The sequence below is a fragment of the Lissotriton vulgaris genome, chromosome 5 (assembly GCF_964263255.1).
Source record: "Lissotriton vulgaris chromosome 5, aLisVul1.2, whole genome shotgun sequence".
NCBI classification, from domain to species: Eukaryota; Metazoa; Chordata; class Amphibia; order Caudata; family Salamandridae; genus Lissotriton; species Lissotriton vulgaris.
In genome coordinates this window covers 1,733,015,602-1,733,041,373 of record NC_141693.1, presented here as the reverse complement: position 1 = coordinate 1,733,041,373, position 25,772 = coordinate 1,733,015,602, and the positions used below count along the sequence as shown (strand labels likewise).

The 25,772-nt window shown below is 45.0% G+C and overlaps 1 protein-coding gene across 3 annotated transcripts in view; it reads right to left on the bottom strand.

Moving 5' to 3' along the window:
• The window catches only part of SAMD14 (sterile alpha motif domain containing 14), a 257,166-nt gene that overhangs the window by 55,768 nt on the left and 175,626 nt on the right, over positions 1 to 25,772 (bottom strand). For all 3 annotated transcript variants that reach the window (XM_086923963.1, XM_086923965.1, XM_086923964.1), the window contains 3 exons: positions 6,554 to 6,818; positions 4,687 to 4,774; positions 3,315 to 3,389 (listed from right to left, as the gene is read on the bottom strand). In XM_086923963.1, coding sequence (XP_086780089.1) covers positions 3,315 to 3,389; positions 4,687 to 4,774; positions 6,554 to 6,818 — 428 coding nt within the window. The remainder of the gene's footprint in view (positions 1 to 3,314; positions 3,390 to 4,686; positions 4,775 to 6,553; positions 6,819 to 25,772) is intronic.

The window sequence follows — 25,772 nt, the reverse complement described above, 5'->3', positions numbered from 1 at the left end:
AAGCATTGGCATGTCATTGGTTTGCAACTGGTATGGATCTAATATTTGAAGATGATTTTTTTGCTTTATTCTGACCCCAAAGCTACTACTTATGTTAATGGCATAACTTTACTTTACAGAGGAGTATGCATCAATATTGTCCTCTGTTCCCCCTATTAATTATACCCTCACCGGAACTGTTTTAACCAGAATTCAACAGAATTCCAATGCTAAGGGATTGTCATATGACAAAATTGAAAAACATTTTGGGAAGAGAGAATTATGTCCTTTTATAGGTTAAAGGTCCCCAAAAAATCCTTACCTTTATTCCTTGAGGAGGTTAACCTCTTTTCTTCTATTTCTATTTTAAAATATATTTATATGAATCAGAAAGATTGTCCCTGAATACATTCTGTGTAAAGCAATGTGCCCACAGTTTGATATAGCATGGAATATCTCTAAAATTTAATATCTGGATCTTTGGTTCACTAACAATGTCAAAAAAGGGTCAAGATACATTTGAATTTTATCAAGCAAAAATTGTCTAGTTTAACTGAAAAATGTAATACTTTGTTCATATCCTAGTGGGGAGTTGAGGTTGGATACTTTTAAACTGAAGTTTCTGCACATAAACTTTAAATCAATCTCTATGTTAAAGCTCATCTTCCTAAATCTGTTTTTTAATTACAGACTTGTTATTAATCAATTGTTATGCAACTCAAAGGCATCTGGAATTGTAAGTGCTACGTTGAAATCACTAAAGGGCATAAAAGTGTAACATTCCCATATTTCTCTGTATATCGTATGTCCCTCTCATTGAAACAAGCTGAATATTGGTTATTAGACTCAAATCATGATCAATTACCTATTAGAGTTAATATAGGGAAAAACCTAATTTTCTTATTATTTGTTTGGCAGAATTTATATCTATGGCGCACAAGCCAACTTTGTACTCTTTTCATATCTTCAGAAACACATGCAGAACATTTAATCCAATCTTGTTTGTTATGTTAACTAAAAATGAGACCTTTCTTGCCTCGTTTAGCTGGTACAATAGTGCTTTTACAATTAATAACAAAGTTGAATATTGGAAACAACTGAAAGAAAAAAGTACTAATTGAACTCACCTACATATTATCCACAATACTTTCAACCGTTCTCTTATTTGCAAAGCAATTTTACCCTGCCTCATACTTTTTATGCAGAATATGAGAAAATGTGACTTGCTATGGCTGATAGAACCAGATTTTACTCGCAACCTTCTCATTCTAATGGTGACCCGTCTTGTGGGATAGCTGCAACATTTCAATGCTTAAATCTCTAAAATGTATTCTATTCTTTAACAAACCAATGTTCCTACTAAAAAAAACAACAGCTGTACTGGGAGTCAGGCCTCAATATTGTTTGGCCTTCACAGATATGGAATGACATATAGAGTAAAGGTCTGGCTGCATCCAGATCAGTGTTTGCAGCTGATACTTTATAATTGTTTCTTAACAGATGCTTTGTCACCACGGGTTCTATCACTAAACTGGATTTGTCTTTACCAATTTTATGCTGGTCTTCGTGTACTTTCTTTCACTTATTTTGTGAAAGCCCTTTGATTAGTGTATTTTGGTTAAATGCATGGAAGCAAATCAATCATGTCCTGTCCTTCTGACAATTTTTTAAATTTTTGTTGCGATTTTGCGGTTCTCATGCAGCTCTCAGATTTCATTTCTTAACCTTAGTTTGTCTATTGGCCTCTATTAATTGTAGCTGTAGTTATGTTAACATTCAAATGCCCTCACACTTCTCCAAATTATCAGGTGCCTACTTATTCAAAACTGACTGTGGCTGAATATATGTTTCTGGTACCACAGTTGTACCAGTATGTTCATAGGGGTGTGTAGTATTGTGTGTCGCGGAAACTGTATGTGAGAGTAAGTACAAGTGTTATTGAGTGCTTGGTATTCTGTGAGACAATCTGCGTGCATATGAGGGCTTGAGTAACTGAGTGTCTAGGTGTATATATGCAGAGATCTGCTTATACCAGGATTTTGTGTGCAATGTGTGTGTGAGAGTTTGTATGGTTCTGTAAACGTTGTATGACTGTGTATGTGAGGGCATGTCCGAGTGTGTATCTTGGCTTGCGTGTATCTGAGTCTGTGTGGATGTGAAAATGAGTGTGAAGTGTGTAAGTGATACTTTTACATGTAGAGATGTATCTAGCGGTTTTGTGTGTCAGTTTGCTTGTATGTCTGCATAAAGTGTGTTTCACCATATCCAATGTGGTATGTTTCGAAGGTTATGGGTGGATGCCTACGTGTATCATCACATGGTTTTGTATGTAGGTCTTTCTCAGTCTGTGTATGTGAAAGGGTGTGCATGTGATTCTAGCTGCAACTCTGTGTAGGCTTGTTCTGGAATGCAGACTGCGGTGGGTCTAGATGTTTGAATGTTTTAAATGTCTGCACATGTATGGGTATGTTCAGGAGTGTGTGGCAGTCTATATGTATAAGAATGTGATTGTAGTTGACGTGGCAGCTTGTGCGTCTGTTTTATGTGTGGTAGTAAGTTTGTATGATAAATTGTGATGGTCAGTGTTTGCGTCTGTGGTCACTGCAATGCCAGCTGGTGTGTTGAATATACACACTTCCACAGGATGGCACATGTAGCTGCTCACAGCTACATGTGCCATCCCGTGGAAGTGTGTATATTCAACACTTGGCGTGATAATCTAGGTTTTAGTGCTGGATGTTTGCATTATTTATTTACTTTGTGACCGCTCTACCGGACAATCTTTAATAGTCGTCCAAGATTTATAATAGGAAGATTTGTAATCATACATGATTCACTGCATGGAACAGAACTTGATGTTTATACAAGATTTCTATTCTCGGCATTCGGATACTGTTTGCAGTTTGTTGTATGTGTGTGCTCGTTGGCACGTTTTTTTTATTGCCGTTGTGTGGAGAACGTGAATCCACTGTACAGGAATTATCATACCTGATGTGTATATGAGGCGTGCATCCACTGTAAATAGGTGTCTATTGCTAATATGTGAGTGTGATGAATTCACTGCACAGCCGTTGGTTGTGTGGTGTGTATCCACTACACTGCTTTTCATTATTCCTGTGTTTATGTGAGGTCTGGATCGGCTGTTCAATGATCATGATAGCTGATTTCTGTGGGGGTCGAGTATTCATTGCACATTTATCATTGCCAATGTGTGTTTTAGGTGAAGTGTGAGTTCCCTCTATAAGTGTTATTATTGCTGATATGTGTGTGAAAGGTGTGTTCGTGTAGATGGGTCTATGATGGACAGGCACTTCCTTTCATCACAAACTGCTCACCTGCTGCCCATGGAAAGCCTATGGAGTCCCTTCTCCTTCCTGCTCTTATTGGATGAAGCTCGTCTCAGGGTCACTCTGCAAGAAAGCAACAGAAAATCACAACTATACACGGGTAAAGCACGCAAGAGCATCACAATCACCTCTGCATAGTAGTATGTCAGAAGTACATGTAGAAAATATTGCATACATTGCATATCTCAAGTCTTGCAGGTTTCCGCTCCTTGAACGCTTTTGTGGACTCCGTTTTCCCACGAGCAAGTATACAATTATTACTCATGGGAAAATCAGCGAACACTTGCACATTTGATTTTTATTTTTAACACTAATGAGAAAATATTTTTCCCTGTGACGAAATCCCCTCCACTCCACTCCACCTCCACCATATTCGGTGGTGATACAATCCCCTACTTACACTGGAAAGAGATTTACTCTTACTTTTGTCAGGAGTTCTAACCTTTAACACAGTGGGATGTGGCTTGGGAGATTTTTTTGATACCCACAATCAGCGGCGGAGCGTGGGTTGCCAGCGCCCGGAGCAAGGCAATTATTGCACCCCCTAACCCGTGGAAAGTTAGCACTTCCTCAATTCTACTAGTACACACTTTTGCTCCTTTCAAATTTTGCACCCCTGAGGAATTTTGTGCCTGTAGCCCCGCCCATGCTACGCCACTGACCACAATCATGTAAGAAGATTGTGTTTGAGCACACACTTATAGGGCATTCTAGCCCTGGAACGCCCCCTCTCACCCTACTCCCAGGTCAGTAGATTTAGGTTGTATGGCATTACAACGCGGGCTTTTACCACGCGTGCCATTACAACGCTGCTTTTACAATGCAAGTCGTTACAACGACTTGCGCTGTAAGCGCTGGATAGAGGAATAGTTTAATTTTCTATTCCAACTCCAGCCCACGTTACAGTAGGGAAGGTGTTGGAATAGAAAATTAAACTATTCCCTATCCAACAGCGCCCTCCAGCGCAAGTCGTTGTAACGACTTGCATTGTAATAGCAGCGTTGTAATGGTAGCGCGTGATAATACCCGCGTTGTAAAGGCTGTTCCCCGTAGATTTACATCAACGCAAATTTTTGTGAGAGCAAATTTGTTATGGAGTGCTAAACAAACATTTGTTAATTCTAAAAGTGGTTTTGCACTCATGAGGGTGCAACTACTGATCTGTTCACATTTACATAATGAGTCTGAACCTTGCGATGATCCGAGGAGGGATTGGTTTCGATCAACTCCTCAGTGAGGAGCTGTCCATTTCCATACCCCACCTTCACAACTCCCACTCTGTGCTCCCTCCCCCCTCTCAGAGAGAATCCTGAGCAAGGACTCAGGGACTGGAACCTGCTGCTCCTTCCTCCATTCTTACCCCAAATCCAAGAACTTCCGTCGGGTCTTCTTGTCAAGCCCCATGGTGGGGCTACAGGGATCCGGCGGGCTGGTGTCTCTGCTGTCGTCTGAAACACAGATATTGGAGAGCTGTGATGTCAGAAGTCAGGTATACATGACTGCACCCAGCCCAGAGAGGCCTACACCACCAGCCACAAGGAGTGCTTTACACCATCAACCTCCATGTTATGTTCCACAACCAACCCCCATGAGTCATGGTGAGAGTCAATCCTGCACAACTGAACCACCCCCTACAGTGTTCGAAGAATCAACATATCTGCCTCCAAGGGAGCGGGAGAGAGAGTGAGAGTGTGTGTGCATGTGTGTGGGAGAGAGAATCACTGCTGATCTTTACGTATTACTACGGGAATACAAATGTTTAAACACCTCGAAGGCCTTGTTAATACCATTACCACACTCTGCTCCAACTGCAATGAGTTCCCTGAGAGCTGCTTTGCATTCTTGCATATTCATGCAGTCATTTTTGCATTTTAATTTGCATTTTAATTTTTTACTCTTTCTTCTCCTTCCATTTCCTTTCCTCGTAAAAAGAGGCAGGTTGTCTCACTGGTGCTGAGTGTGCTCCTGAGGGGGAGGGGGAGTTACAGCAGGGGCTTGTGGGAATGTTATTGTTGAAAGGTCTAAAGGAGCCCGCTGCCAACCCATCTCCTCTCCAGCGTTACTGTCATGTATGTACCAGGAGGCAAAGGTCTGCAAGCTGATGGAGAAAGAACTTGAAGGGAACATCCAACCACTTAAATGGAGGAGGGGTCTATCTAATTGTTGACCACTTGGCACTGCCCATCCGCCCCAGAGGAAGGGAGGGACAAGACCTCAGGTTTACCCTCATATGCATCTGGCAGACTGTTTGTGAAATGTGCTAGAAGCTGCAGAGTCAAGTGAAGTATGAAACTTCTACAGCACATGCAATTACTTTTCTGCTGCACCCTCATACGTCCCATGAGCAGGCAGTGGGATTTTCTCAGTGTGATTAAGAAAAAGGTCTGCTCTCTTTTGTGCATCTTGTAGCCAGTGCTGTCCAGCATTCTCCCCTTACTGTCGGTCTGCAGCTGTGTAGACGTCTAGTATTCTATGGGTTGTATATGGTTCCCTTCAAAACCTTCAAGACATCTGTACATAAATCTATTATTAAGTGACCTTAAAAGCTTTACTCGTTATAGGCTCAATGCAGTCCCCCTTTTTAGCTCCTGTGGCGGAAGCAAGGAGTTTGTGCTTGTGCTCAGCTTTTGCAGCTCCAGAGGAGCACCGCTGCGCTCCCCCAGGCCGAAGCAGGGCTCAGTAAATCCTCTCAAGTTAGTTGTTTCCAGAGGGCTAGTGGACAGGGTGTCTTTCGCACATTTCTACCCAGAGCAACAGCCTCAGACAGTTCTCCAAGGCAGCACAATTAATCTATACAGCAGAGATATACCAACCCCCAGTGAATCAACATAGAGTTAGTGCCTTTACACCATCCCTTAGGGCCCAGGGCGCCAAAGTCGGCCCTGGAGGGCACGACTCATGCCAGATTTTTCAGATAACTACATTGATCCAAGTGGGAATATGCTAAAAATCTTGCATGGATCCGGCCCTCCAGGAAGGACTTTGGAGAACTCTGCCTTAGAGCCAACACTCTTACACCACTCCCACCGTTGGCGCTGTTATGGTTCTTACATCTTCCACCATTTCTAGAGTGAATCGTACAACACACACATCTAACTCAAAATTATGACAAACCTTCTGAACTGCACTCACAATTCACTCCTAGTTAGGAGCCAGATGCCACTGTTCTCCCACTAGACCTTAGAAGACGCTTTATGTATTAATCCTCTGAGCACAGCTCCGCTTACCTTCACTGTGCCGCTCTGCCAGGCGTTCTCTGCGGTCGCGGCGGGTGTAGATCGGGGAACTGTCGGAGCTGTGGCAAGACTTGGGCGGAGAGTCGGTGGACGCAGACAACAGGGCCTCCTGAGAGGAATCGTTAGTCAGAGTTCGGTACCGGGTCAGTGGGGATGAAGGCAGCTCCTCCTCCTCCAGTGTCCGCTTGACAACAGAGGTATCGAAAGAGAAGGCTGTGTTGCGGATGAAGGGTGAGGAGGCATTGGAGGATGACGTCTGAAGAGCAGAACAGAGAGGAGATATCATGATGAGTGTACGATAGGTATGAGTCACCCATGGGTCTGAGTACTGAGAACATATGGTGGATAAGACCCCATTATAGATTCAACTTAATACAAGGCCAGATGAAGGGTGATTATTGATGCAGGGAATCATTGGGAGTTAGGAGGATGTTTGAGGTACAACCTTTGAACCCCTAAGGAATCCTTGGGCCATATGTATCATCAACCTGATTTGCGATTCTGAAATAGCGATTATTTAGAACTCGCTATTTCAGACTCGCTAATAGGGATGTATGTACAAATTCGCAATTGTTTTGCGAATTCTTAGTATTCCTTAATTGCGATTAGCAAATTGCGAATTGCAATTAAGGAATACTTTCCCATTCATTTCTAAGGGCTAGGAGGCCCATAGGAATGAATGGGAAGTTATTCTCAATTTGCGATTCTCAATTTGAGAATCGCAAATTGAGAATAATTTCAAGGGTGTAGGGGTGTCCAAAGGACACCCTGTTGCACCCCTGAAATAAGCATGGGTGCACATGTGGCCCACATACATGCCCAAAGGGCATGTATGTGCATCACAACAGCAAATTACCACCAACTTGAACTTGGTGGTAATTTGCGATTCCTTAAGGACAATTTGCATTATTTTTTTGCTTCATACATTGGGCCATATGTATCAAAAAAGTCATTTTGCTATTCTCAAATAGCGATTTTTTGCAAATCTCTATTTGAGAATCGCAAAATGCTATGTATGTAGGATTTACAATACATTTTGCAAATCCTACATATTCCTTAATTGTGAATCGCAAATTGCGATTCACAATTAAGGAGTACCTCCCCATTCATTCCTATGGGCCTAGAGGAACATAGGAATGAATGGGGAGTCATTCTCAATTTGCGATTAGCAATTAGCGAATCGCAAATTGAGAATGCATTTTCAAGGGTGCAGGGGTGTCAAAAGAACACCCTGTTGCACCCCTGAAATTAGCATGGGTGCACATGTGGTGCACATACATGCCCTAAGGGCATGTATGTGCTTCACATTGCACTTTGAAAAATGCAAAAAAGTGCATTTTTCAAAGAAATCACAAATTAGAACCAACTTGAAGTTGGTGGCAATTTGAGATTCCTTAAGGCCAAATTGCACTTTTTTGGTGCTTCTTACATTGCATTTAAGGAATCGCAAAATTTGCGATTCCCTAAATGCAATCGCAAAATTAGGAATCGCAAATTTAGCGATTACTTATTTTGCCTTAATACATACCATTTGGCAAAATTGCATTCGAAAACAACAAAATTCTGCGAATTTCGGCGTTTGGGAATGCAATTTTGCTTGATACATATGGCCTATAGCATTTAAGGAATCGCAAAATTTGCGATTCCTTAAATGCAATTGCAAAAAAAGGAATCGCAAATTTTGTGATTCCTTGTTTTGCACCAGATTTTCCATAATACATACCATTTGGCAAATTCGCATTTGCAAACGCCGAAATTCTGCGAATTTTGGCGTTTGCGAATGCGATTTTGCTTGATACATATGGCCCCTTATTGTTTACCTTGCACCCTCAGCGATACTCACATTAAACTCTCAATGGAAACTTCCCTCATGATGACCCAACACTACAATAGAACGAAAATTAGCTGGGACAAACCTGACCTCTTTTTATATTTACGACCTGTGTCAAAAATAACAATGATGCTGTTGCGTATGGTGGGAATTATTGATCTTTTATGGTTTACATTCACAATCTGTGTAGTAAATGACAACAATGCTGTTACCTATGCTGTGCACTTTTAAAAGGCATAATTTCTAACAAGGGCTTATTTTGTACAAAAAAAATAATAAGTACAAGCCTCACAGATTTTTAGGAGCTAACTGCCAGAGCTGCTGGATGACGGGGTTGCCGGATACCAAGACTGCCTATTCTTGATTTCACCTTACACCTCTTTCGTTCATCATCCCTGCTTTTTCCCTTTGTCACTCTTATCTATCTCTTCCTTTTTCTTTCTCCCTCTTCTGCTTTTCACTTCCTTGTTCTTGGAACAAAGGTGATCATGAAAAGCAAGTCCCAGGCCCAAAAATGAGCGTGTGTGCCTCTCACCTACAGCCACTGGCACAAATTATGAACTGCCCCCATATATATATATCCTATTCCACCATGTTCTTACTATTGTCCTGAAAGTACCAGCACCTCCTGTCTTTGAATGGATAGTACTATCACATTGTGTTTTGGTAAACATAACTAATGGGCTCATTGAAAGTCAATGACAAGGGGGAGATCCTAGATCTTTTCATCGCAAAAGATAACCCTACCCAATTGGAATCTGCATTGCCTTGTGATTGGTCTGACCATCATCAGGTCAGCTTTCGCATCACAACGACTTCGAGAACAACTACCACACAAGTACTCAAACCGAAAATTTGGAAAAGAAATAAGAGAAACATCGATCTCATCGAACTGACATCACTCAGTGATAACATCCTATTACCCCCTGAAAATATGGTAGATGTACCAGAGCTCACAGACCACTATACTAGATCCATGAAGAATATTCTTGATTCATCTGCACCCTTACAACTAAAACACTACCCACAAAAGACTTGCAACCATGGTACAATGATAGCCTCAATACTGAAAGACACAACCTCAGATTAGCTGAGCGAAAGTGGAGAGCCTCTCCAACTCTGGAACACCTCACAAAGCTAAGACCCCTCAGAAATACATATCACAAAAGCATCATAAATGCCAAAGCTCAATTCTTCAGAAACCAACTGGATCAAGCCAAAAATCGCCCTAAAAAACTGTTTGATCTGGTCAAGCAGCAATCTAAGGGGCTACCCAATTTCTCCCCAAATGGACCTAGTCTACTACCAAACAGTGAAGAATTTGCCTCCTTGCTGAAAAAGACTAAAAACCTGAAAACTGACCTTCAGACTTCACGACCTCAATGTCATCAATCACTAAACACCAGGATCTCCCCTACTGGTATACGTGATCTCACTCACCTTCTGGAATGCATCCTGAAAAACAATGCCTCCTGGATTTCATTAGAAACAATTGAGCATAACACTATTCTCAAAATGCTTACAGACTTGAAACCCTCAAATCACTTTAGGGATCCCCTTCCCTCCACCCTCTTCCATGATATCAAAATGTCTATTCTCCCATTCTGGACTAGGATTGTAAATGATTCACTACTTCAGGGATAAATACCGGACTGCCTAACAGCCGTATAGGTCACCCCTATTTTAAAAAACACTGATGGCTGATCCAACCAACCTTAACAATTTTTGTCCCATTTCCAACATCCCAATGCTGTTTAAGGTTCTTGAAAAATGTGTTCCTGTCCAACTTTGTAACCACTTTGACCAATTCTGCCTCTTTGACTGGCACCAATCTGGTTTCCGCTCTGGGCACAGCTCTGAATCGGCCGTGACACATATAGTGGACGATGCTCTAAAAAGTCTGAATCAAAACGAATCTTGCCTACTAATCCTTTTGGACCTCTCTTCGGCCTTTGACTCGGTAAAGCAGGATTACTTACTCAATTTACTAGAGCACAGGATGGGAATATCAGGGTCTGTCTTAAATTGGTTCACTTCATTTCTGCAAAACAGAACGCAAAAAGTCAAGGTCAATCAATCCCTTTCTAACACTGCGCCATTCACACTTGGGGTCCCACAAGGCTCCTCTCTTTCCCCCACTATCTTCAACCTATTCATGGAACCACTAACAGAAATACTAAGGGCATTCAACATTCACTATAATCTTTACGCGGATGACATCCAATTGTACTTGAAAAACTCATCCTCGGAAGACATCTGATCCCTCAATCCTATTCTTCAAAATACCCAAAATTGGCTCTCATGCAACCACTTCAAACTTAACACTCAAAAAACTGAATTCCTCCTAATCGCCCCACCCAAATAGATACACTCTACAAGCGATTAGATGAAGCAGTTTACAGCATTCAATTGCACCCCACAAATCATTGAGTCAGCAAGATTGCTAGGAATAATCCTTGACAAAAACCTTAATATGCAGGAGCATATTAGTGCCACCACAAAAGGAGTAAACCTACAAATGAGCATAGTACGAAAACTAAAACCTTTCCTCCCTCAAAATGACTTCAAGATGGCCGTACAAGCACTCATGATCCCTAGACTGGAATATGGAAGGGCTACTCTCTCAGGCCTGCCTAGAGCCACAACAGCCTGTCAATGTGGCTCACTCAACTCGGCGGCAAGATTCATTGCAGGGTTAAGAATGTTCAATCACATCTCCCATGACCTGAAAACCCTCAATGGGCTCTCTTATGAAGAAAGAACTCAACAAAAAATTGCTTGTATGATGCACAAAGCTCTGCATTTCAACACCCCAAGTTATCTCGCCAACAAGTTTGAGCTGTCTAGATCCTCTAGAAGCTCCAGCACCTTTCTGGTAAAGCCACAACGTTTCAACAGGAAGACAATCTACAACAGAGCTTTCTCTGGCATCGCCCCTAAAATCTGGAACTCTCTCAAACTCCTGTTAATGTACAAATTCTTGGAATAGATCATCAACATTCTGCCTCTTGAGCTTATTAATCCCCTATCCCTTATGTACTTTTAATATGCTTAAAGATGGTCAGGGATCCTGTTACTTGTGAACAATATTACAATACAGCAGAACTCTAAGGGTTATCGGGGTATTGAACACTGCAGTGAAGACAGAAGACTATTGTGTTTTGAATTTGAATAGAGCTTCGAAGGTTACACATGGATAAGGAAAGTGTAAAGAACTCCTGTATGAAACAAGGAGAGAACCACAGAGAGGATATAGGAGCCGGAGGAGCCCTAGAAGACTCAAATATGTTATTATTTACAAATGAGTTGATCTGCTTATAGTATTGTGATAATTTGGTTTTGAGATGGTGTTTTGTTGTAGAAAGGGGATGTGTGGTATCGTAAGGGATGGAATGTGGATCATTGATGCTTGGAACTGTGTAGCATTCTCTTAGATTGCTATGTTGGGTGTAGAATGTTATGTGGTCTGTTGATGTGGAACTATTGTAGGTGGATCGGTGGATGGAACTTTTATCTGGAGTGAACTATTACTATCATGACCACCTGTCTACATCTCCTTGTTGGAAAAATTATTCAGGACACTACAGAAACAAGAGGATGCTATCAATCAAGAAATAAGAAATCCTCATTTAAATGATCAAGTATTACATTATATTTCTAACACATAAGAATACAGTCTGAGCGCACAGAAGACTATTAAGGACGCTGATGTAGGACATCATGGTATATTATAGTATGACTGCCAACCTCTGCAAGGTATGGGTGATACTTGATACATGGCCTATTTCATGGTGCATTGGGTGGTAACGGCTCACCACACAGAATTAATAATTTAATTACAGAACGAAAGAATACATCAAAGTGGAACCAGAAAAAGAGAAGAACCTAAATACCTCATCATGCTCTGGTTGTTCAAATTCATTGATCAAGGATGGCAAACAATGCAAGTGGATTGCTTTCTGTGCACCCCAGCAGACTGCAGAACACGCTTTAGCCACAATGTATAATGGGTTGAAGACCTGAAGTCTTAGCTTGGCCAATAATTGAATCCTCTAATTTGCAACACGTTGGAAGATAGCGCTAGGAAACCCTGATAGGGTAGTCTTGCACTTTATGAATTCGTTATAATTCCTTATTATTAAGATGTCAAGGCTGGATCTGTATGTAATTACTGGTATTTGTAAACGCATCCTTTGCTGTAGAGTAATGCATGGATAATTGGTATAGAGCATCCTTGTACACCCTACTACATTTAGATGCCATAGTTGGACTACTGTTACAGTAGTGATACCGTGCAGATCTAAATTGTGTGAAGTAATTAAGTCCCTCACAAAAAAGACAATGGAATATACAAAGCAGAGCAGATACTTGGGTTCAAGTGAAACTTGGAGACGGGGCCAGAATTTTAATAAAAGTGTATACTACCATCGGCCTGAAACAGACCTATCTGGAAAGCTGGCCAGAACCAATTCACATTCTCTGTACTTAGACAAGTTACAACTTTGCCTATGCAGACGACATTGTTCTCTTGAGTCTAACTAAGGTTGGGCTGACTAGGCGATTAAACGAACACTCTGGATTTCTGTCCGCAAACAAGTTGGAACTTAATTTGTCTAAAACAAAAACAATGCTCATTTTAAACTGACTAGCCCCACAACATAACATCTGGCTGGAAGGTAAATTACTTGAGAAAGTACTTGGGATACTATATAGATGAAAAGTTATTCCTTTTTGACCAGAAAAATTACATGACACAGAGAGCGGGGACCTTAACATTCGCCTTTAGGTCTTTGGCAAAGAAGTTGGGGTGACCATCACTAAGGCCGCTCTTGTCGACTATATCCGCCAAAGCCCTGCCAACTTTATCATATGCTAGCGTTGCGATGTATGGAAAGGACTCGGAGATACTTAACAAATTAATAACAAGTATTTATAAAAAGATTTTTCAACTTCCCCATGACCGCCTCGCCTGTGCAAACACGCTCAGATTTCGGACTAATGAATGAATCATTGGGCAGGGTTTATACATATATAAAGATGTGGTACTGGATTAAACAGAACGCAGAGGAAAACAGCCTCAATGAATCATTAAGGTTGGAATTGGAAAAGGATAAAAAAATTGCAGCCCAATCAATTTTTGGCCAGTTCGATTAATGCAACTTGTACTACTAATCTCTGGAATAAAAACATGCCTTTTCCAACATTTAAGTTGGCACTAAATAAAGCAGAAAAATTTAATTAGCTGATAACGGATAAAGCATTTTTTCCCAACGATCTCATTCATGGACAGTGATTGATAACTACAAAACCCTTAAACCAGTAGCTTACTTAGATGCAACGTTCTCTATTTACAGCAAAAGACAACTGATGCCACTGCAATTTGGGTAATTCCCTACTTTGGCTGATGAACCGCACTCAAAGCACATTGAGTCAAAAGAATGCCGTCTTTGCGGCAGTAAAAAGGAAGATTTTATTGACCTTAAAGGTCACTGAAAGAATCTGCAATCAGCGTGTATTACTTTTTTAAGGAGAGCTTTCTTGTACAGAGGAGTGAGCTCGTGTAGAACTGCCATCATCAGAGGAGTGGATCCAACTGACTCCCAAATGAATTGTAAATTGATAATGTTTTTACAAGCTCACGATCAAGCACTGAAAGATGCAGCACTTCAACGAACTAATCTGTTTCCATTCGCTAACGTATTGAGGAGGAGATGAAACAAGCGGTGATTTCCGATTACTATAACTAATCCCCGGTACAATTTGTTAGATCCGGGACTAGGTGATTGATGGATTAATCATTTCGGCCAGAAAGGAAGCAAATAATAGACTGAAGCTGATAGACCTATAGGTCTTCTGATACACCTTTGATATGTGTACATATTGATTTATAAGATGTCTTTTTTTACGCTTTATGATGTGTTTTATCATGCAAAACAGTAACTGTTTTAAACTGAGATTGAAGGAAGTCGTTTTTATGTAAATTGTTACGGTTTTTATTAACTATACAATAAACGAATATACATATACAAAGCGGAGCATGTGGAATGTATGTCATGTAGACCATGTGGTTGCTATTCAGATAATTGAAACATGTATGTGCCACCTAGAAACCAAAGATGCTGCTTTTCCCCCTTAATGACTCCTACACACTCGTTTTTCAGAATAAAACTCTGGCTTTGGGAGTTTAATTCTGAAAAACAAAAACTTTGTAAAAGTTTGGTGTATGGCCATCAAAACTGACAGCAGCTTTCCACTGAGCATTTTATACATTAAACGGAATGCACTAGAGATGACCGCCGGGCTCTAAGTTTGCCAGGTAGAGTACCGTCAGAATGGCGCCTGTAAGCTAAATCAGGCCCATAAGCTTTTTGGTGTGCCTAATATAAAAAGTCACAGTACTTTCATTTTTAAACTATGTACTGTCTCTTCAGGCTGGTAAGTACGAGGCAATTATAAAATATTGGCCAAGCTATTTTCAGATTAATGTGGAAATCTGAGATAACTTTGGTCATAAAAGATGAGCACATTGTGAGCGAACACTTCTTTGTGTATTGGGTTTAGCAGGGGCAGTGCTTGATATGCACTCACAGACACATCAATGAAATAATTGCCACTTAAAAGTCTGCCAGAGAGTTCAACAGTTGTAGATCATGGGTTGCCATAGGGACGAAAGTGGTTCTGTCAATAAAGCCAAAACATTATTAAATTCCACAGTGACTAAGGATGCCTCAGAGGTGGAAAGCAAAGAGAAGAGCCCATCAATTTACTGCCTTGCTATAAAAATCAAAGGCTTGACAGTGATTCCTGAAGCCCCAACGGTGGTTGCTAGTTATGGCCTGGTAACTAGAGAAACAAACCTATTAGTAGGTCACTATAAAGGGGATTCCTGTTCTTTTCCAAGAGTGGGAACACCAAGACCTGTTTCCAAGCAGTTGTGTTGCTCTCTAGGGGAGTAGGGAACAGAGATTTCCCTCAGTGTCACGGAGAAACAAGCATTTGCAATGTAATAGGTCTCGCATTTCGATAGTTTAAGGTTTTGGCATTGTAAATGAAAATGCATTTTATTTATCTGTTTTGATAATTAACACATAAATAAAAGTCATTGTCATTTACAATGCCAATAGCTCAAACTCTTGTGAATGCAAGACCTATTTCACTTCAAAGAAGCGGCCACCATTGTCCTAGGCTGCTCGGAAAGTGAAAGCAGGCATGGTGTGCTGAATGTTGCAGGAAAGCATGTTGTGCCTGTAGTAGGAGAAACTCATTAAAGAAAACAGTGCTTACGGACTAAATAAGACATAGCGTGCAACAGCAGATGTCGGCATACACCTTTGAGAGGTTCAGGGGCTGCCTGTGTGACGTCTCTAGGTGGATGAATAACAACAAACTAAAACTGAACAGAGAGAAAACCGAGGTGCTGTTCTTTGGTGAGTATGCCTCCCCGACATCGGGTTTGTGGTGGCCGGAGGAAATGGGTTCTCCACCCTGTCTGTCCTCTATAGTAAAAAAACCTGGGTGTAAAATGGGACGCAGAGATGACATTTGCTTCCCAAATACGTTTCATTTCATCCACTTGTTTTGGAATTCTGAAGGGATTAAGGACATTTCTATTTCTTCTGCCTGAGAATTGTGGAAAACTAGTTGTTCATGCTACGGTGACTTCAAGGCTTGACTATGCCAACAGTCTGTTCTTTGGTCCTGGCATATTTGATAAAAAGTCTGCAGATGGTGCAAAACGCAGCAGTGAGACTGATTAGAAGAGTGCCATTCAGACAACACATTTCTCCACTTGTCAAACAGCTCCATTGATTGCCAGTTGCACTGCGTATAGAATTCAAGGCCTTGACAATTGCTTTCAAGGCCCAGAATGGGAGCGGTCCCAATTACATCAAAAAACGTATCTGCCTTTATCAGCAAAAGTGGCTGTTACGTTCTTATTCACAGAATCTGCTGTGCGTTCCCCAATTCGTAAAGTTTGCATTGGAGAAAGGGCTTTCTCAGTTAGAGCTACCAAACTATGGAACTCACTTCCGATAAGACTTTGGCGTATACCGGATGAAGGGGAGTTCAGGAAGCCCTACAAACATGGCTCTTTAGCCGGGACTAGTGAACTCTTTCAGTTTTGGAGACCCAATACCTTTGTTGCATGATCACGCAAGCATCGGGACACCTCTGTTTGAGGTAGCTGTTGCGCTTTACAAATGCTGTTGTATTGTTTTGTAAAAGGGCCTGTCCTCATGCGAGGTTACAAATGAAGAAAAGGCTCTACTAAGGGGGACTAACAAACCTATTAACGAATCAGAAGCCAGCATCTGCAAAGCACATTGACACAAGCCAATAAAAATATGGGCAGAGAGAGGGCGGAGCTTCTATTCCATACTCTAATACAGCATGCCTCGCAGAGCAGCGCATGCGCTCCTTAGGCTCGACCTAAAAAATAAAGGAAAAGAATGGTGCCACTGCACAAAGTCAATGTCATTATGGCTGAGATACCCGCCACCCCCTCTCAACACAATCCCCAAGAATGGGAATACGGAAACATTTCTGAACTTTTGGAAGGCGGGAGGGAGTTACCCTCCCGGCCGTATTTATTAAAATATGAAACAAAATTAAAACATTAAAATAACAGTTTCATATCATGTACAATTTCATTTCCATATATCGATGTTTTGGCTGACCTTAACATATTTCTAATACAAAGGTTCTCCTAGCCGATACTAACATCCTACAAAACATTTTTAAATTGAAATTGTACATCCTAACGTTAAGGGCCAACGGCAAGGTCGTAACCGGTGTCAGATCCCTAAACCAGAACTACCACCTCACTTGTGAGGGGCGGCCACACAGAGGACTGTACCTCATGTGCACATACCAATTTCCCTTGTCTTGACGGGGGCCCCCATTAACTCGACGCCATTTTAAGGTCGTCCGAGGACTCGTGTGAGGTGTCTAGAAGGTAGCATGGACCCCCTCCCCACCCCACACAACTTACCACATCTGCCGTCGCAGATGTCCTGGCCCCGGGAAATTCCCAGGAGGGGCCCGTAGCCCCTCCTATCCAGGGAGGGGCCTTGACCACCTTCCCTTTCCTTTCGGCGTCCCATCCTTAGAAGGGACCGCCTCCCCGTTGAGGGGCCAATGGCCACCTCCCCCCGGGCGCTCCCACCCGTAATGGGTGACGCCCCCCCATAGGGATCTTCCAATTACTGCTCACCGATCATGACCTTACCGCCCGACCGAAAATAGATACGACATTAAACTAAAAAGGACTAATCACTAAAGACAGAAGATGCTCAATGTATGAACTGTCGAAACATCACTGATCAACACTGGTGCAAATACTTTATTCAATAAAACATACTGTACGAATTTATCCACTTTATTGCACAATGAATAACAACTTTTAATCAAAAGCAACCTGTAAGAAAATCGCGTTTACCACTTTATTACATAATGAATCACAACTTTTAAACCAAGTAACCTGTAAGAAAATTGAGTTACCACATCACGACTTTACTTCAAACCACTTGCTGTATCCAGGGGCTGGTGGGTGGGTCAAAATTGGCTCTTCGTTCCGTCTCGAGCTCACGGGCAGCGGGGAGGTGCAGCTTCAGAGCACAGGAACAAGAGGATGCTACTTTGGCTTGTCGCTCCTTTTATCCCTCTTCGGGCGGGCGTAAACCCGCCTCCGCCCGCCTCCGGGGGCGTGGCTGGCGGCTTCGGTGTCTAGGACAACCCACTCTAGGGCGGGAAAAAGCGCGCCCCGGCTACGCCGCTTCGGGCATACCAGCCGGGCCTCGCCTCCCGCCCAAGATGGCTTCCCGGGGGATCGGAGTACTCCACCATACGTTCGGGGGGACCGATTGGTCGCCCCTTTCCATATGGCTGAGATACCCGCCACCCCCTCTCAACACAATCCCCAAGAATGGGAATACGGAAACATTTCTGAACTTTTGGAAGGCGGGAGGGAGTTACCCTCCCGGCCGTATTTATTAAAATATGAAACAAAATTAAAACATTAAAATAACAGTTTCATATCATGTACAATTTCATTTCCATATATCGATGTTTTGGCTGACCTTAACATATTTCTAATACAAAGGTTCTCCTAGCCGATACTAACATCCTACAAAACATTTTTAAATTGAAATTGTACATCCTAACGTTAAGGGCCAACGGAAAGGTCGTAACCGGTGTCAGATCCCTAAACCAGAACTACCACCTCACTTGTGAGGGGTGGCCACACAGAGGACTGTACCTCATGTGCACATACCAATTTCCCTTGTCTTGACGGGGGCCCCCATTAACTCGACGCCATTTTAAGGTCGTCCGAGGACTCGTGTGAGGTGTCTAGAAGGTAGCGTGGACCCCCCTCCCCACCCCACACAACTTACCACATCTGCCGTCGCAGATGTCCTGGCCCCGGGAAATTCCCAGGAGGGGCCCGTAGCCCCTTCTATCCAGGGAGGGGCCTTGACCACCTTCCCTTTCCTTTCGGCGTCCCATCCTTAGAAGGGACCGCCTCCCCGTTGAGGGGCCAATGGCCACCTCCCCCCGGGCGCTCCCATCCGTAATGGGTGACGCCCCCCCCATAGGGATCTTCCAATTACTGCTCACCGATCATGACCTTACCGCCACAGGCCGGATAGTTGACCGGCTATCCGGACCCCCCCCCAAAAAATCCTACCTAAAGGTCATGCTGTAAACTCTTTAGCCAGGCTACGAGGTCTCCTATGAGTAAAGAATTCCCCATCCGGGACAAATGGACCCCATCCTCCAGATACATACTGTCCCCCCTGATACAACCATGAGGAATCGAATGCAATGCACTTGTACGAAACAGTCTAGCCAACTTGTTATTTACTTTCTTCACCGAATGATTTATAGCAGACACAGAATTCGCCCCCCGCCACACTTTTCGTGGAATCATATGGGACCATGCAATTGTGCACCCTGGAACCCTTCTCGCCAACCAACTCACTGTGGATAGTATCGCCTCGAGAAGTAGTCGTCTACCAGTGGTCACCAAATCATTGCCCCCAAGATGCACTATGATTATAGATGGCGGTGACCTTGTCCGCCCTAACAAACCCTCGACAAAAGGTTGAAACTGGTCAATACAGAGCCCGCCCCTTCCGTAGAAGGTCACCCTGTACCCGTATTCCCCAGCCATGTGAATCATGTCACCTGCTTTGAATACGTCCCCGGCACGCCTCACGTATGAGTGGCCCACGACCCACACCACTTTTTCCGCAGCCGGTGATCTTTGACCGCTGGTTCCCAGGTGTCGGGTCGACTGCACAGTCCGCCCCGCCTCGTAAGCTTGCGAAACTGTAAACCAAACAAAAACAAGAAGCGTGAGTACATGATTACAGCTTCACAACATGTGCAACCGCACATACCTTTTGTAACAGTTCGAGGACCAACGCCCCAATTGTTTCACTTTTTCCACACTCAGACCCCTGGCTGTAGCCTCTGTAGCAGCCCCTATCCGGAAGGAATGGGTCCCAAAATCGCCCGGGTTCAAGCCCGCGGCCGAAATTGACATTGTTAGCACCCGCTGGAACTGAAACCTCGTCAGTGGGGTGGCATCAGTGTGCCTCAACAGGGTCCCCCCCCATGATGCCGCCCTCTGCGCCAAATATTCCTCAACGCATACGACGGGGCACATGGGAGATCCGGGACTCCGATGGACTACTATACTGTCCCTGATCGCACCCTGATCGGTCTTGGACCTGGGAAACGAGACCATCATCGTATCCCCCTTAACTAGAACGTGCTCTCGGCACAGTCCCCCACCCCCGTATCCTGCTTGTTCCTCGCCACCAGTTCGCTTACCCGCATAGCCCCATGAAATGCTAATGCAAAAGCGGCCCTGAATAACACTGTTTCAGACTGGGATGAACAAGTCGCAGGGAGAACGGAAAATAACCGAGCCAACCTCTCCAGACCTATCGGTTGCCTTTCATCTACTCTGCGACCCTCAAGGCGTTGCCACCCACGCAGCGCTTTCTGTACTACGAAAGATGCAGTAGGGTCCTGGATCCCATGAGCCCGCGCCATGAAGGAAATGGCGGCCCGATGCCTCTGGGCCGTGGCTACCGATTTGCCTGCCTGATGTAACGACAGCAAAAACTTTACGACATATTCTTCCTGGCCCCAAAGCTCCCCCCTAACCAAACCCAAAAAGGACTGATAAGAACGGAACGCCCCTTCATATGCCTTCCTCGTCCTGGGTGCTAAACTCTCTCCCACGAGGTTTTGTAGTTCGGGGCACCGAGAGACCAGAGAGCTTCGGGGAATGGTGCCGACACCGGGTCCGCTGTGGGCAGAAAACCCTAGAAGGCCTGCATACGGAAACGAGAAAGCGCATCAGCCGCCTGATTCAGTACTCCTGGCACATGTCTTGCCCTAAAGAGTACGTTCAATTGCATACATAGTAACACAATTTCCTTAAGCAAACTCAGAATCCATTTGCATCGTGCTGCCTGACTATTGATACACTCAACCACGGTCATGTTATCCGACCAGAACACCACAGAGTGATCCCGGAACCCCTCAGGCCATGTTTGTAGGGCCACCAGAATAGGGAACAGTTCGAGAAACGCAATGTTGCTCGTCAGCCCACACTCGTGCCACCATGACGGCCATTTTTGGGCCAACCAGTGATTACCGAATATGGCGCCAAAGCCTATACTCCCCGCCGAATCTGTCCACAGCCCCAACTCCTCGGAGGACACCGCCGGCTTGTTCCAGACCACCCGACCATTGAAATCCGCCAGAAATGCCAACCAAATGCGCATGTCCTGGCGAATCTCGGCCGAGAGCCTCGTGCGATGGTGCCCTTCTTTAAGACCAACCATGGCTTGAGCAATCGAGCGGGAGAAAGGGCGGGCCATTGGCATTACTCTAAGGGCAAAATTCAACTGACCCACAGTTTGCTGCAATTGATGCAAGTTCACCTTGGTTTCCCGAATACATGCCTCAAGGGAGGCCCTGAATCTCCCCACCTTTTCTTTGGGCAGCCGGAAGCAACCTTCCAGTGAATCGAGCTCTATTCCGAGAAACTCGAGCGAGGTTGATGGCCCCACCGTCTTACCTGGTGCCAATGGCACACCAAACTGATTCATCAGACCACAAAATTCACTTAAAGCTTGTGCACATTCCGGATCCCCAGCTGCACCCAGGAACAGAAAATCGTCAAGATAATGCATAACATGCTGAAACCCCGTTATTCTTGTGAATACCCATTGCAAAAAACAACTGAATTTCTCAAAATAAGCACAAGATATGGAGCATCCCATTGGCATACATTTATCCATGTAATAGCGCCCCTGAAACATAAAACCGAGGAGACGCTGATCGTCTGGGTGTACCGGGAGCAACCGGAACGCTGACTCGATGTCTGATTTGGCCATCAGCGCTCCGGGCCCCAGGCGATTCAACATGGCGACGGCCTCATCGAAAGATGCGTACCGCACCGAACACACCTCCGGGTCTTATCGCATCATTCACCGAAAGACCTCTCGGGGCGGACAGGTTATGTATTAATCGAAACTCACCCGGGTCCTTCTTGGGGACCACTCCCAAAGGGGAACAAACAAAATTAGCAACTGGTGGCGTGTCGAATGGTCTGGCAACCCGACCCCGGGTCAACTCTTTCACAATCTTCGCCTGTACTACCGCCGTATTCTGCAGGACCGACAGTTGGTTCCTACACTGTGCCTTACCCTGAAAATTCCCCACTGGGATGCGGAAACCATATGAAAACCCATCCCGCAACACCCCAGCGGAGACATGATCCGGGTATTCATTGAGCCAAGGAATCATTGCCATGGTATCAACCGGGGTAGGTAAAGGCGCCCCTCGGACTATTTCAGACCTGTTTGGCGCTTCCCCTACCTCCGTTATCACCCGTCTTGGCTCTGCACATGGTCTCAGGATGCGAGGATTGCCCACACCCCCACAGTCGTGCCTAAACTTGCATGACCCCTGGGGCCTCGTACACTTTCCTCTGTTAAAATTCCAGCAGATGCCCTTTTTGCCTGTATTGCCACTCGATCTCGAGTGATGCTCATTACTTGAACCTGCCCGAAAGGGCGCCCCAGATGAATGGCGGGAAAACTCTCCCCCGCTTCCCCCCACCAATGGTGCCTTTAACATGCCTGAATTCTCCATCTTTTGCCAAGAAATGGAGTCGTAACAATCCCACGTCAAAGATGTGTCGAACTCCTTGGCCTTCCTAAAAACATTATCATAACAAAACCACTGGTTGCCCTCATATGACTGAGAGTACTCCATAATACGTGTCTGGTACACGGGTAACTCGGCCAACATTTCAGGCCTTCGTTCCCCCATAATTGAAGTGAAAATGCCAAATGCTCTGCCCCAATTACCTATGTTCTCATCGACCTTAAAAGCGGCCATCTTGGCGCGCCAAACACTCGGGTGCAAAAACTCTTTTTGACCCTTCACATGCTCGATCTCATAATGATCAGTTAGCAAAGAAAACATGTTCACATATTTCTCACCCCATATCCTCTCCTTGATTTCAATCGGAATATGCTGAGCCACTTTCTCCCTTCTCGAGGGTACAGACCCCTACCCCGCAATCGGCTTACCTGAACTAGAGGCTGTAACCGTAGTCGCTGCCGAACTCGTGCCCGCCGCGGTTTCACCCACTGGAGCCTGCGGGGGGAAAAAAGGACATGGTGCCTTTGCGGCCTCTCTTGACTGCCGCAACTGCCTCATTACTGCCCTGGCGTCATCCGCCGTGGTGCCTTCGCTATCTTTCCCCAACCACGCCGCCTGCTGTGCAGCCAACTCGGGAGGCATATCCTCCCCGTTCACAGGGGTGACTACAACAGGGATTGGTTGCCCCTCCTTCGGGACCGGGATCGGGGCTTCAGTCAGTGTATCGGGGAGTGCCGGCGGGCGCCTCGGGAACCGGGGTCTCTCCCCCAGTTGCCCCCCTCTTAGACCTTCTACCTCTCCCGCTAGGGACTACTCCCGGCAATGCTGGTCCGACAACTCGCTTTGGGCCTCCTACACCGTTCATTGCCGCCATCTGTTTCTTCATCTCAGCCATGTCTTTCACGAGCATGCGGAGCATCTGATCGGTACCGACCCGCTTTCCGACCTTCTTGCCCGGCATTCTCGAACGATGATCTCTGAAAGAACAAAGACAAAATTACAACGCTCAAAATTGGCTCTTCGTTCCGTCTCGAGCTCACGGGCAGCGGGGAGGTGTAACTTCAGAGCACAGGAACAAGAGGATGCTACTTTGGCTTGTCGCTCCTTTTATCCCTCTTCGGGCGGGCGTAAACCCGCCTCCGCCCGCCTCCGGGGGCGTGGCTGGCAGCTTCGGTGTCTAGGACAACCCACTCTAGGGCGGGAAAAAGCACGCCCCGGCTACGCCGCTTCGGGCATACCAGCCGGGCCTCGCCTCCCGCCCAAGATGGCTTCCCGGGGGGATCGGAGTACTCCACCATACGTTCGGGGGGACCGATTGGTCGCCCCTTTCCATTATCCATGCACAGAACTGCAACACATACAGTTATGTACGGAAAAATACGTACACACAGTACAAGAAAGGATTTTAGAGAAGTTTCCCAGAAATACACTTGAAACATGAGATTAACACTGCTTTGCAGGAGTACCTCTGAAAACTGTCATTAATTTCAGAAGTCAATGCATCTGCACCAATGCGGGTCGATAATCAAGGACGATAGCAGTGGCACAGCAAGACTGCTGTGGTCCCTGGTGTAAGCAAGGGAAATGGACCACCTTACCCCATGGGTGTGTTGCAAAATGCAGCCGTAATAGGAGTTGAGAGGGCTCTTAAGAGCCTTGGTCGTGGTGCCAATGCAACTGCAGCACTAGTGTTAGCTGTGCCCCAGGGTGAAGCTCACAGTTCTCCTAGATCTACTCAAGTACTGAAGGGAACGTAGACTTGAGAATTTAGTGCATTCTTCCCTACATGCACGCACACACAACACGCCCAGGTAAACTTAACATAGGAGAATCTAGTTAGGGGTGGTGACTTTTTTAACAGCACCTTCACAGCCAGGAACTCTACTGCGTTGTAATGAAGCTACCCGAGTATACTGCGAGGAGCAGAAAAGACCTCCTAGCTGCAACGCTGTGCAATAGGTTTCCTTGTGCAGGATGCACCCATGGGTGAGGCATGCTGTGCCAGGGAATCCGGAGAACAGATGCTGTATTCCCTCCGCATTCACCATCCCGATCAGAGCACCAAAACGGGGCAGAGCCTGCTGAATGACAGCAGCAGGGAGGAGGGTGGACTGCCTCAGCATTTTTCATTGCGCGCATGTCTCTATGGCTGGCCGTCTTGCGACGGCCAGCTACACATGCGCACTTTAAAACTCTCAACCCAGCTGTCTTAAGACAGTTGGGTTGAGAGCAAGTCCAGCCTCCAGTGCGCTGTGGAGCGCCGAGTCAGGCTGCTCCCTCCAATTAGGGTGCTGCTCTCATGGTGTGAGCAGCACCAGGATTGGTCAAGGAAGTTGCAGCATTCAGTTCCTGTTCAGTGGGCGAAAGGACAGGCCCGGCGCGTAGGACGTTGTGTTGAAGGTAAGTGCTTAATATTTTAATTGTATTTACCTGCACACCCGCCCACCATCCCATAGATTGTCAGCCCCACTGTGATGTTGCAGGGGAGGGCAGCTAGGATGCTCAGGTGCAGGAGGAGCCTTCAACTAGGATGAGTAGGGGCTGGGCGGTCAGAAGACAACTTGGGTGATGGTGGAGGGTGGGACTGACGCTAGTAAAGTCGAGTGTGGTGGGCAGCGTGGTCACCTTACGCCTTATCATTTTGAACATTGTTTTCATTCGCAAATGAGTGGCAACAGATGTGTTAGTCTAATTAAGGCAATAAACACAAACCAAGGTAACACATAGAATGCATTAGGTTGTCCTAGAAACGGCACAGGACTGGAAACAGGGTGTGTTGTGCAAAGACAAGGAGTGAAGTTGTCACCCTACGGGCTGGTGTTCCATCTGTCTGTGCTCCCTGTCTGGCGATACCCCACAGACTGCAGGGCACATGCCAATGTACCTCAAGCATATGCACTAACATGCATGTAGTTTTAATCTCCCAGTGTTCGAAAAGTATGGCAACGCTCACAAACACATACTCAAAAATATGAGAACTGGGACGTGAACATTGAAGTGGGGGTTATAATCTTCTAGTGACAGCCAAGAAAGTGGGAGTGGGACGGCAACTAAATACTACTTACTCTTCCAATATTGTGTAGCATCGGCAAAAACAAATCAAAATGCATCTGATACATCCACTGCTCCCAGCCAAGCCATTCCACAGGCCTGCATAGGTATAATCATGTATGCATAAGTCACCAA